The 13,714-nt window shown below is 40.4% G+C and overlaps 2 protein-coding genes across 4 annotated transcripts in view; one reads left to right on the top strand and one right to left on the bottom strand.

Annotated features, from left to right (window-relative positions):
- The window catches only part of LOC101946141 (cytosolic beta-glucosidase), a 92,145-nt gene that overhangs the window by 44,340 nt on the left and 34,091 nt on the right, over positions 1 to 13,714 (top strand). For 2 of the 3 annotated variants that reach the window (XM_065597021.1, XM_005303446.5), the window contains 3 exons: positions 4,884 to 5,111; positions 10,586 to 11,391; positions 12,073 to 12,196. In XM_065597021.1, the coding sequence (XP_065453093.1) occupies positions 4,884 to 5,111; positions 10,586 to 11,391; positions 12,073 to 12,196 (1,158 nt within the window). The remainder of the gene's footprint in view (positions 1 to 4,883; positions 5,112 to 10,585; positions 11,392 to 12,072; positions 12,197 to 13,714) is intronic. The other variant, XM_042855422.2, reaches the window with a different exon arrangement.
- ADGRA3 (adhesion G protein-coupled receptor A3) overlaps positions 1 to 13,714 on the bottom strand; it is a 182,385-nt gene that overhangs the window by 158,061 nt on the left and 10,610 nt on the right. The window lies entirely within an intron of this gene.

Below are 13,714 nucleotides of genomic sequence, written 5' to 3'. Positions count from 1 at the left end.
AACCTGAGCCAGGCTCTTAAAACCTCCTCTAACACACACACAGGCAGGGCCACACGCAGCTGCAGATCAGCTCTGGGAAGACTCAGCTTAAGGGACTTGCTCCAGCACTCAGATGTCCACCTCCCCTGGAGTGCAGACCCAAACATATATTATGAAATTCGCCCGCTCCCTCAATGTGAAGAGAGGTGTACACACTTCTTACCCGCCAGTCAGAAATTACAGAAACTGAGTTTAATAATAAACAAAACAAATGTTATTAACTATAAAAGGTAGATTTTAAGTGGTAAAATGGGTAACAAACAGAGCAAAGCAGATTTCTAAGCAAATAAAATCAAACATGCAAACTAAACTAGTTTCACTAAAGAAATTGGTTACAAATATCAGAGGGGTAGCCGTGTTAGTCTGAATCTGTAAAAAGCAACAGAGGGTCCTGTGGCACCTTTGAGACTAACAGAAGTATTGGGAGCATAAGCTTTCGTGGGTAAGAACCTCACTTCTTCAGATGCATCTGAAGAAGTGAGGTTCTTACCCACGAAAGCTTATGCTCCCAATACTTCTGTTAGTCTCAAAGGTGCCACAGGACCCTCTGTTGCTGGTTACAAATAGTATTTCTCACCCTAGATATTGTTACAGGCAGTTTGCAAAGTTTCTGTGGTTCAGAGTTACAGTTATATTCCTTTTCAGACTAGACCCCTGTTTCAGTCTGGACTCTCCCCTCGCCTTTCCTTTTGCAGTCTTTCTTCTTGGGCAGACAGGCCATGGAGAGGAAGAGTCCTGTTTGCCTTCCTCCCGACCCTGAAATAGTTTCCCAATTTGACCTCCTTGGCTGTAGACTCTCTGCGACGAATGTGTGGAGGGGCTATGTTGCTCAGAACTGGTATGGTACCTGTGATGGTATGCCTGGTCAAGCTCAATTTGACATCAACCAATTTAGTGTGAGGTGAACAATATCACACAGGGGCACAGTATTCTGCTGAGAAATAGCACAGTGCCAGAGCTGATGTGTGAAGTGTCTGGGAGCCTGTGTCCCAGATCGAACCAGCTAATTTGCTGATTCGATTATTCCTAGTCCTGACTTTGGCAGCAGTGTTTTTTAGATGGTCATGGAAAGTCAAAGTGCAGTCCAATGTGACACCAAGGTAGACAGGTTTTGCCTCATGTTTCAGTTGTTTGCCATTAAAGAAGACATCTAACTCACCTTTAGTGCTTGTGTTGTGGAGTTGGAAGATGCTCAAAACTGTCATGGTCATACCTGATTGGAGGCACCAACTGCTTCAGTAGGCTGCCATCTTGGCTAAATCTGTGTTCAAGATGTTCTCCAATTTGATGAAAGAGAATGACTGGGTACCACAGCAGATGTCATCTGCATAGATAAACTTGCCTGACTGAGTCAGTGGCAGGTCATATGTGTACAGACTGAACAGGGTGGGCACAAGCACGAAGCATTGGGGTAAGCCATTGGATTATCTTCTCCATGCATTTGTTCTGTCTCCCATATGTACCAGAAAATGACTGTCACAAAGTAGAAGTTCAACAAAGTCTACTACCCATGCTGGAAGAACTCCTAACAGTTTTACCAGAAGTCCAGTGTGCCATACTGTATCGTAGACCTCTGTCAGGTCCAAGAAAACAGCTCCTGTCTTCAAGTTCTGTTGAAACCCATTTTCTATATATGTAGTGAGGCCTAGGACTTGGTCACATATGCTTTGACTCTTCTGGAAGCCAGCTTGGTTAACAATGAGAATTATCTCCACCTCTGGAGACATACGCTGGAGGATAAGCTGCTCCAGGACTTTAAAGATGACAGATAGCAGAAAGATTGGTTGGTAGCTTGTTGCATTGTGTGGGTCCTTTTCGGATTTTAGAAGAGTGATCACTTTTGACATCCTCCAGATTCAGGCTGGCTGCCCATGATCCAGCCTTGACAATGAGCAACTTTAATGTTTTCTATAATTTTTGATGGAAATTCCCACGGTTTTATTAAAAAATATTTTTTAAAAATCTAAAATGTGAAAATATTCAGCTAGACACTATAGGAAATACCCTATCCCCACAAAACTGAAGAGGTCCACAGGGGTTAACTCACTCTTCAAAGCCTAGGAGCTGTGCAGCTTTTACCTGACAAGGCAGTGTGACTGAGTCAAGAGTTCTTGTGAAGTCCCAACTCAACTGTTGCACATATCACAAGTTGCACAGTGAATGAGGTGAGGTCTCAGAGTGTACTTTATTTTTCACTGTCAGCTATGTATTTATGCACAGTTCAGCCTACTTCACTCAATATATTTCAAAGTGCTAAAAAAATCATACCAATTGTACTCTGTATGCTCAAAATGCAGCTTTCAAAGGTGCATGACTCAGTCAAATCAAAATCAATTTTCACCAGAACACTCCAAGGCACTTCTCCTTACGAGGGCCATTTCTATGCTAAATTTCAACTCTGTACTAGAGCTCTTAAAAAAAGAGAGAGAAAAATTGCAAGAATTTTTAGTAATGGTAAAAACATATTTTCTTCACTCACTCTGTATGAACGAGTTGAGCTATACTTAGCAGATATTCACCTTTGGGTGGAGACCAAGTCTAGAAAACTTCAGCCCCAAAGGTGAAGGTTTTGGAAAGGTACACTTGAGTGCAAAGAGATTAGTCTGGAAAAGCACATAAAACCTTAAAAGTAGTGGGCACTGATATTCCTGCTGTAACTTAATTTTTAAAGGAGAACTACTCCAATGCATTCCATTTTAATAATTGTAAAGACTGAGGTATGTGCATTGAAATATAGATGGTCTATAATCATTATTTTAAATATTTGAGGGCATATTAATATAGTCTAGAGTGATTTGGCCAATCAACTGTGTGTACAATAGCTGAAATGTATGACCAGATTCTGACCTTTGCTCTTGCTCAGTCCTGAAGCTGGCCTGGAGGCCAGTTCAGCCCCGGCGTATCTTATAGTGGCCTCAAACAGCTAGTTTGTAGCAGCCCACTCTGGGATGCTAACACTGGCTGAGAACCACCAAGGTGCTTCTGCCCTATCCCATCCAATCCCTGGCACTCTCCCACTTGCTGAGTAGACCAGATAAAGAAGGTGGCAGAGTTTGTGCCAGTTGGGGATTCCTACATGCCAGGGGAATTCTTAGCTGCCAAGAAGAGCACTGCAAAGGGGCCATGCTATGGCCCAGAACTGGGCACCTTGAATCTGGTTTTGGGCAAACAGAATCTGCCTTTTAAATACTCTAAATCCCTTAAATAATACAAAATAATTACTCTTTACTTTACTTTGAGTGTTTTCCTGCGAGAATAATTTGAATCTTTACTTAAAATGTAACTGCTAAAGTCAAATACTACCCATGGAAAACTGTCAGTACTGTATATATCTGAGAATACCTCAGCACTGAGTCATTGTGTTGTAGGAAAACTTGAACCTTAAGGGACACTCAGAGTTGTTAGATCTAAAAATGGACCTAGTGTGAAGGCTGTCCCATAGAAGAGCTCAATTTACTGAATAACCTTATGTAGCCGTATTGGTGCTTGTGTGCTGTTACAAAATTCCATAAAGAACATGAAATATGACAATGATCTTTCAGAAACTAGGCTACAGAAATGATATTACAGATTCTAGTAACGCTTTAAATTAAGTGTCTGCAATATGCTTAACCTTGCATTAAACTTAAATTTAACAAGACAGATGTGCATTAAGTACTGAATCTACTTTAGGGAGCAATCTCACATTGGCAGGGGATGGACTTGATGACCTCCTAATAGGGCTCTTCCATCTCTAATTTCTATGATACTAATTGATTATTAAAACACTTTTATTGAGGATTGATATGTAGCTATTATATAGGTATTAATCTTACAGCCAACTGATATTTAATTTATACATGATTTTAACCTACAATGTCATTTTAGTTTTTAGACAGTAACCCAGGAAACATGCATTAACTGGAGCTTTGAAAAATTTTGCTTGTAAAGGAAACTGGAGAATTTTGGCATATTCTGAGTTTTGTGATTTGTGTTGCAGGGATGGGGATTTCCAGGACTTTTCACATTAAACATTTGCACATATTACAACATGGTTTTGCAAAGACTGCAATGATTGTCATAAAGAAATCTGCATTTACCCAGTTTATACACCATGGTATCTCAGATCTCAAAATATGGCTAAATACTGAATTTTTAATGGTGATTTCTGTACCTCAGTTTTCAAAAGCACTACAAAATATCCCAGCATAATCAGAATGCAGAAAATGGTGCAGAGATTGTGAACGTTTAGTGTAAAATTTAGTTTAGTGGAAATCTTTGCAGTTTTTCCGTGAACGTTTGTCTAAGCAAAAGGCAGAAGTTTCACAGAGCTTTGTTATTAATTCATGTTATACATGCCTAGGGCCATGGCTCATAATGGCATTCCTTTCTTCTTAACAGACTGTCAGGACTTTCAAAGGACATCCAGAAAGCCATAAGTGCCTATTTGTTGGATGTATTTTTCATATCCTAAAGGCTTTCTTTGATATGGACAGATCTTTTACATTCATGGGTGGAAGTTGCATTAGCAAATACTTTTTGTTAATATCTCAGAAGATTCACAAGCATCTGATCTTTGGCTAAAAATAATATGCAGTGTGTCAGAACCTCTGTAAGTGCTGTTTGAAACAGATTTTTCAAATAGTGAGCAGTGACAAAACCATGAATAAATGCAGAACTTAATACAAATGTTCTATAGCTTGAGAAAAAACTATTCATTTTAAGTGAAAGAACTGGAGAAAGCCCTGCTTGATTTGCTTACAAGGTACTGAGATTCTTGTGTCTACTTTATGTGATAAATATTTACATTCAACATATGTCTTTTGATGTCAAAAGTGTAATGATTCAGTTTTGTTTTTAATCAGGAGGCTGGAATGCAGATGGAAAGGGCCCTAATGTTTGGGACACATTCACCCATCAGGGAGGAGATCGAGTTTTCAAGAACCAGACTGGTGATGTAGCTTGTGGCAGCTACACTCTGTGGGAGGAAGATTTGAAATGTATCAAACAGCTTGGATTGACTCATTATCGCTTTTCTCTTTCCTGGTCACGTCTGTTACCTGATGGGACGACAGGTTTCATCAACCAGAAAGGCAATTGTTTCTTAAAAATAGAAGGTTGCAGCTTTAATTCAAGGTTATTGCTGCAGTCTGGCATAATTAATCCAGTATGCTATTCTGCAGTGTAGCTTTGAAATTGCAACTTTTTTTCAGAGTAATTATGGGATGATTTTTTATAGGTTTGCAACAACTTCCTAATTAATACTCTAGATCCCCTTGGATATCGTGATCTTTTGGGATGGGATGAGTATTATGTTCCCTACCATGTATCTTTTGCCTGTTCTAAATTTTTAAAAAAGTGATTATAAATTGTTCTATTTCATGGGATTGTGTAAAGTTACAATGAACCCCTGCAGAACTTGCTAAGCAAATAAGAGGAAAAGTTTCTTATGGAATGTAAGTAAACAAAATCAATCAATCCCATATTTGACAGTATTGGCAAATGCATGTGGATAGTGTATCAGCATAATCTACTGACATTCTGAATTGCACACTGAATAGCATACATTGTCTAAGTAGGACAGACTTTTCTGCAGGTACTCAAGCAATATACTCCTTAGCTGGCCAATGAGAGGGGATCTCACAGTTCATTTTTATTATTTGTTTTCCAGTAATGGCTGTAGGTTCATTCAGGACAGGGTAGGCATTGTGCTAGATGCTGTACAAACACACACGAGAAAAAGAGACTACAAAAGAGCTCCAAGGAGACTATATAGTGTAAGACGGCAGGACAGGAATAGGGTGGGAGAAAAGAGATGCAACATATACAAAGACTGATCAAATTGATGGTTGGCAAATATGTTGGTTCCACATTTGTTCTTTTTTTAATTTCAGAGAGAATCGGCAAGGGGAAAAGGTCATGGCTGAGTTAATAAGCAAAGGACGGGAAAGGCAATATTAAGTGCATAGGAAAAGGAAACAGGGTGAGGAGGATTGGAGGAGAATGCAAAGACTAGGGGGAGTGAAGCTACATCAGAGAGACTGTGAGGAACAGAGTCAGAGGAGGGGTCTGAACAAACAGCCGTCAGCAGAAGGAAAACGTCCCTAACAAAACAAAAAGGAAATAGAATTGGATGATAGCTGTGTCTCAAGCGTTCCTCACCCCTTTCTTGTTGCTACCTGGACTCCCCACTCCTTCTGGGAAGATGTCAATCTTTGTGCTCTTGGGGCAGCCTTCACCGTGGGTGTTCTTTCCTCTCCCAGTTCAAGACAGGGAAGGGCTGGAAATAGTATGAGGGGGGAAATTTATTAGCAAATTCCCCACTCCAGGGCTGTGCAGATCCATACACACAGAACCAATAATGTTCTGCTAAGAGTGTTCAGGTTGCAGAATTTGGGTTGCCCATGCAGACCACTATTCACCTCTTGCATTCTGCAGATCACAGCTTCTGCCATAAGGAGATGGTGGACATGCAGGAGCCATGAGAGTGGGTTCATGCATCCATAGACAGCAGACCAACCAGCCATTTCCTTCTTCACAGCATGATGCAGGAGTAACTCCAGCCATCCGAGGAGAAACCACATCTTTGGGGTGTTCTAATAAGGACCAATTTGGCAGCAGGAGGAGGGGAGGAAAATGCACTTCATCACCAGCTGAATGGGAAAGGGATGGGAAGATTCCTTCCCACCACCACCAGAATTTCTAAGCATGAAGCCTGTGCCACGGGGCAGGATTCGCCCTTTAGTTTGGATGCTTTTCGTGGTGTATGGAAATTAAATTTGACTGAGTATCCTTAGTTTTTCCCCCCCAGAAATATATTTCAGGTAGCACTACAGGCGCTATTCATATGCCACAGAGCTGCCTGTTGAACAGGCTTTGTTATTTAGAAGAGAGAGTGGAAGATAGAGTTGGTAAGAAAAAAAGCTAACCACATTTTGACCAAATTCAACTAACATTTTTGAAAATGTTCACTTGATCCCTCTTTTAAACAGCTGCCTGATTAATTTTATGAACTTTACATTTAGCGAAAGGGCACTGGATGGGCGTTTCATTAGGCAGGAGCTCACTTGTCCTGTGCAGTGATCTGTTGAAGCAATTGTAGCTGCATATCATGGAAAGGCCACTATCTTCTGTATAAACATTTCTACAAAGAGCATGTGAAGAATTAGAAACCTTAAAGCAATGTCCTTTTAAATAAAAACCATTCACACGAACTGATTCACTACCAATTTCACACCTAAAACATGGGACATTTGGAAAAACCTTTAACATTTGTTTTCCAATTGTAAGGGGGTTTTCTTCTAAAGGAGCAATGTTGTAGGGGTTTTACTCCTATCTAATGTCAGGTTTAAACCTACTGTGAGTTTATTTTGTTTTTTATGTAGTGGCTGGTTTTTGTTTTGTTTTACAATTCTCTATGCCCTGTGTCCTCCAAGGAGTGTTGTGTATTAGCTGCAGAATGGCAGATTGCAGTGAGGAGAGAGCCAGAACTGGCAGACAGCGTGTGTGGTTTATTGGACCCAGAACATAATTCTCTTCCGTGCCTGACTTCAACATTAGAGTAGGATCAGGAGAGAAGGAGGCAGAAAAGAAGAGAGAAATGGGGCCTGTATCCCTGGCAGAATGGGTACCACCCCCATCTCAGAATCACATGGCAATCAATACCAGCTCCAGTGACGCACTCTGACTCTCCTCAGGGCCTTAACCTATTCCTTTCCCATCTAGCTGGTGATATGAAGTGCATTTTCCTCCCCACCTCCTGCTGCTAATTGGTCCTTACTAAAACACCCCAAAGATGTGGTCACTCCTTCGAACACATACACACAAATTGCCAGAACTCTATATGCTGCCCTTCTTTGCTCTTTTAACTGATCCATAGGTACAAATGTAAAAATGGAGTCATCCCAGTTTTAGCATTATCAGGTCACCAGATATTTTTATGACACCGATGATTTCCAGTGATATAGCTGCATTTCTCTTTCTGGATCACACAAGATTATAAGCTGTTTTCAATAATTAATTGAAATCTGGAAAATGGATATTTGATCGCTTTTAAATTTCCCAAATTCTACTGAGTAATCTGTAAAATTACACAGGCCACCTCTTATCAATTTCTAGGGAGTTTTGCTGTCAGTGTTAAAAAGAGGATGCTGTACCAGCAAAGGACTTCTGTTTTGCCAACTAAGGGCTAGATGTAGAAAACACTTACTCTCACCAGAGACACCCACATGAATAGCCCTGTTGAAGCCATGTGAGTCACTGTCACCAATGGGAGTAAAGGATTCACAATCTGACCCTAATTGATTGTAAATTTGAACTTTGAAATTATTTTTTCAAGAATTAAAGGAACATTTTGATGACTTCTGCCCCCAGACAGACACATGCATCTCCCCAAATTCTTATGGGATTGCAGCTAGAGAGGAAAACCAATCTGCCTGCCAAGCTTATTGTAAACAAGCCCATCAAATCTTGCTGTGATAGTGGATGTGCAGGCACTGGTCTGCTTGCAAGAAGATGCACACTAAGTCTGGGGTTCTGAGTTTATTGCTGCATCAGATGTTGGATTAAAAAACAGTATGAGTAGAATCCTTGAGACAAGACCAACCGTATCATACAACTGTGAAAGCAGGATAATTTTAAGGGCTAACACTGACAATGACAATGTAGACCAGGGCATCTGTGTCTGCATTTTTTTTTAAACGTTAGCACACACTGATGCCGAAAACCAGTGCAAAGAAGTAGTTAGCATAGTACCAACCCGTTCACTCACTAATACAGGTGGCCTGTTAGTGATTCATTAACATCTCTTGTTACTATATTAAAAACAAAACAAAAACTCTATGAAGTTTCCAAATCATATACTTAGCTAATATATGCAACCTTATTGTTGTCCGCTCCTTTCCTCCATTGTGTTTAAGTCTTCAAACTGTCAAATCTTGTCCCAGGGCCTAAGTCCCATTTTCAAAAGAGATTTAGGAGCTTATGTCTTAATGACACCTAAGTGCCTAAACCACTTTTGAAAATGGCACACCAGTTCCGAAGTCACTTAGGCAATTTTCAAAAGTGAATCCAAGTCTCTGAGGCAAGTTTTGCCTTTTGCCTGTATGGCACCCACATAAGGCACCCTCTGTCCTGACTGGACCCTTTCAGTTTAACTGTAATATAAATAATAATTAAAAGTTCATATTATTAGTAGGAATGCAATTGGGAAAGTCTAAAGTCAGATGGTTCTTGTGAAGGAGCAAGCTAACTGTTAGCCCACGTCTGAAAAAGTAACACCATATTTTGCATATGATGCAAGATCCAGCATTCTAAGGAGGCTCAAAAAAAATCTATTTAGTTTTATTTATTTATATTTAAACAAAACTAAAAAAAATGCCCATACAAAAGCACCAAGTGCCTGGGCAGCAACTTTAATTTACAATGACCACCCAGTTGCATAAAAATAATGATACAGGAGACACGTTAACTTAGCCAGCTGATAAAGCCCAGTAACTGAAAATCCCCATTCACCCTCCAGAAATATCCTCTCAAGCTTTGCCCCCAAAAGCCTGTCAAATAAATGCCTTTTGTTGTTTTCCCAGGTGATCAAGTTCAGGCGAGTTCAGTGGTGGGGGAAAGGTTCAGAGTGCCAGGATCCTCATAGCGAATGACAAACTGGCTGTCCCATCTCTTTTATAACCAGAGGGATCTAGCTTGAGTGCCTCTGCTGTCTGCAGCTGTGGCAGTGTCACAAGGAGGGAGTTAGTCTCTCAAGTGGGCTAGTCCCAAGCCACTTAAGTGTGGTAGCTCAGGACCAAGACCATCTAGAGACCAATAGTAACCAATGAAAAGCACCAAATGTCAGATAGGCCTGACAAGATGCCCAAGCTAGAGGGGGAACTGCTGCATGCTGCCCCAGCTTCAGTCTCCAGATACTTGTAAGTTGTAGAATTCATTGCAATTGGCTAATCTGGAGTTGAGAAAGTCAGGGATAAAAATAGCAAGGCCCACATCCAACAGGAAATGGCTCACCCTACTGACCAGGTGCAAATCATAAAATGCAAACCGGTTACAACGTGCCTTGATCTTGGTGAATATTGCACTGCTTGCTTTTTAGTGGCTGTACAGTTCTCCGGGAGAAAAATCCCTCCATTAGACTTAGCTTTGGTATTGATCAAACTATACATTGGGAGTACACTTTTCAAAAGAGCTCAGCTCCCACATTTAGGGCCAGACTTTTGAGAGCTTAGCTCCCATTCAGCCACTAAATGAAGAGACCAAATTTTCAAATGTGATAAGCATCCAGCAGCTCCCACTGTTCTCAGTGGAAGCTCCTGTGCACTGATTACTTCTGAAAACATGGTCCCTTTGGGTGCCTAAATAGCTGCAGTTGGGTGCACACAACTTCTGAAAATCTGTCCCTACTGTTTTAAAATAGATTTAGCATACACCTTTGAGATGATACATAATACAGAGACAGAGAAAAACAATGCTGTGGTAATAACATTATTATTTGTAAGTGAGGTTTCTGCATTTTTAAGGTAATAAAATATGAACCCAACCTTTTTTCTTTTAACTTTTTCAGGAGTTGATTACTATGACAAGATTATTGATGACCTGTTGGCAAATGGCATTGTGCCCATGGTGACATTATATCACTTTGATTTACCTCAACATTTAGAAGATCAAGGTGGCTGGAGCTCTGATGCAATCACTGAGGTCTTTGACAACTATGCACAGTTTTGCTTCAGAACATTTGGAAACCGAGTGAAACTGTGGGTCACTATTAATGAACCTTATGTTGTTGCTAAAGATGGCTATGAAAAAGGCATTGTGGCTCCAGGAATAATGGAACCTGGTATTGGAGCTTATCGGACAGCTCATAACATGATAAAGGCTCATGCTAAAGCCTGGCACAGTTATGATTTGTTATTTAGAAAAAAGCAACACGGGCTTGTGTCTATAGCTCTAAACTCAGATTGGGCAGAACCCCTAGATTCAACTTGTCTGGCAGACCAAGAAGCTACTAAAAGATATATGGCTTTTTGCTTAGACTGGTTTGCTGAACCCATATTTATTAGTGGTGACTATCCAGCCATCATGAAATCCCAGATCTCTGTAATGAGTACAAAGCAAGGCTACCTATCATCAAGGCTTCCAGAATTTACTGAGGAAGAAAAGAAGATGATCAAGGGAACTGCTGACTTTTTTGCCCTAAATTATTATACTACTCGCAAAGTAAAGCACCAAGAAAATACACGCAGTGAACCAAGTGTTTCTGGGGACAGAGAAGCTGAACAAATAATGGACCATTCCTGGCCTTTTGCTGCTGGCAGCTCATGGCTGGCTGTAGTTCCCTGGGGTTTACGTAGATTACTGAAATATATCAAGGTATGGCGTGAGGCTAACTTGATCATCCAGATTTTTAGTTAGCTAACCACCACCAAGGAAAAGGATTTGTACAGTGCAATATGGGTGACTTAGTTATTGGGAGGCACACACATGCAGTAGCAAAAGGCACCATGCAAGAGTGTAAACAAGTTGACTTGGGATTCTTTGTTTCATTTTTGCATCTTAACCACTGAGAGCGTTGAAGACTTTGAGGTTTTTTTTTGTTGCTATTATACTTGAAAACTCATATTGAGCATGAGTTACAATTTGAAATGATACGTGAGTGTTCGATCATCTGTTGAACTTCAGAAATGATCTTTTGGATACCAGCAGTCAGGTTTTCCTGGCATGCAACTCATTGCTGACAGTGGGACATGCTGTGACTGCTAGTATCAAAGGGTTAAGGAGCAGTGACACTACGCAGATGCTAATGCAGGAAAGATATTTTTGTATTCTTATTAAAATAAGTCATTTCACTGTCTTCATGGATATTTGCACAGTTTTGCTTTTCCACTGTTAGTCATGAAAGGTCAGCACATGGAAAATTAAGTTAATAGGGTCAGTACAATTTGATGAAAACTAGTTTTGGGTTGTAGCTTAGAGAAGATAGAGGCTAATGCACCTGATTTTATGGGTTTTCTTACATCTGTTCTGAATAAAACTTCTGCTCTCTTGTTCTAGGATACATATAATAATCCTATAATTTACATCACTGAGAATGGGTTTTCCCAGAGTGACCCTGCTCCACTTGATGACATTCAGCGCTGGAAGTATTTCAGGCTGACATTACAAGAAATTTTAAAAGGTACATTTTTAAATGATGAAAGATCAATTGTGCAAACTTAATATAATTTTCCTGTGTGCCTATTTGCATTCAGCAATGGCCATTGATTCTTGAAGCTAAAACTCGTGTAAATCAGAGTAAAGTAATGTGATTAGAAAAAAATGTTTGGCAGAAAGGAAGGCAGAATATTTAGCAGAAAGGTAACTTTAATCCTACTTCACAATCTTGGAATGGAATCAAATGAAAATGTTCAGCACTGTGTATTTTGGAATTGTACTCTTGATATCTTCATAAAGCAAAAATGGTGGATTTTCTATTTTCTACTTTTTTATGGCCTGCCTTGTTTAAAAAAAATGCACTTTCAAAACTGCACATTCTAGGGCCAGCTTTGCTCAATTTCCACAGCACCCACAACTGGGAGAAGAGAGATTTAAAACTGCTCAGCAGCCAGCAGCTCTCATTGCAAAGAGTGGGAATTGCTGCATGCTGGGTACTTTTGAAAATCTGGCCCTTAGATCTAATATATATTCTTTGTTATAGAATATGATCCTGTTGCATATAGCTTAAGGAAGACTGCATGCAATTAGCTCCATGCAGTGTTCGGAATGTTCACACAGTGAAATTCACTCCAGTGCAGAGCTAATGCATCATATCAGTTCTGCTTCAGCCCTTAGGAGGGGATTTTCAAAAGTGCTCAATATTGGCATAGCTCTGCTCGTATTTGTGCCATTATTCTCCTCCCCACTCCCTGCCCACTCCAAATCTCAATTTGATCTGACCCTCCTGACTCAACAGGACAGGGCTTGGCTTCTGCTGAGACTTCTGGAGAGGTTGTAAAGAGATACACAGTAATAACATTTAGCTCTCTTACATTGTAAGCTGTTTGGGGTTAGGACAGTCTTTCACTGTGGGCTCAATCCAGCAGAGCACTTTGGCCCAGATCCCCGGATATATGTAGGCTCCTTACTCCCATTCAGATCAGTGGAAGTTAGGCACCTAAATACCTTGAGGATTTGGGTCTAAGCATGTGTGTAGTCCAACTTAAATCCATGGGACTACTCTTAAGAACATAGGAACGGCCATACTAGGTCAGACCAAAGGTCCATCTCGCCCAGTATCCTGTCTTCCGACAGTGGCCAATGCCAGGTGCCCCAGAGGGAATGAACAAAACAGGTAATGATCAAGTGATCCATCCCCTGTCGCCCATTCCCAGCTTCTGGCAAACAGAGGCTAGGGATACCATCCTTGCCCATCCTGGTTAATAGCCATTGACGGACCTATCCTGCATATTTTATCTAGTTCTTTTTTGAACTCTGTTATAGTCTTGGACTTCACAACATCTTCTGGCAAGGAGTTCCACATGTTGACTGTACGTTGTGTGAAAAAATACTTCCTTTTATTTATTTTAAACCTGCTGCCTATTAATTTCATTTGGTGACCCCTAGTTCTTGTGTTATGGGAAGGAATAAATAACACTTCCTTGTTTACTTTCTCCATATCAGTCATGATTTTATAGACCTCTAATGATTTTTCTTAATG

This window comes from Chrysemys picta, chromosome 5, assembly GCF_011386835.1.
Source record: "Chrysemys picta bellii isolate R12L10 chromosome 5, ASM1138683v2, whole genome shotgun sequence".
Lineage (NCBI taxonomy): Eukaryota > Metazoa > Chordata > Testudines > Emydidae > Chrysemys > Chrysemys picta.
This window is presented reverse-complemented; position numbering and strand designations above follow the sequence as displayed.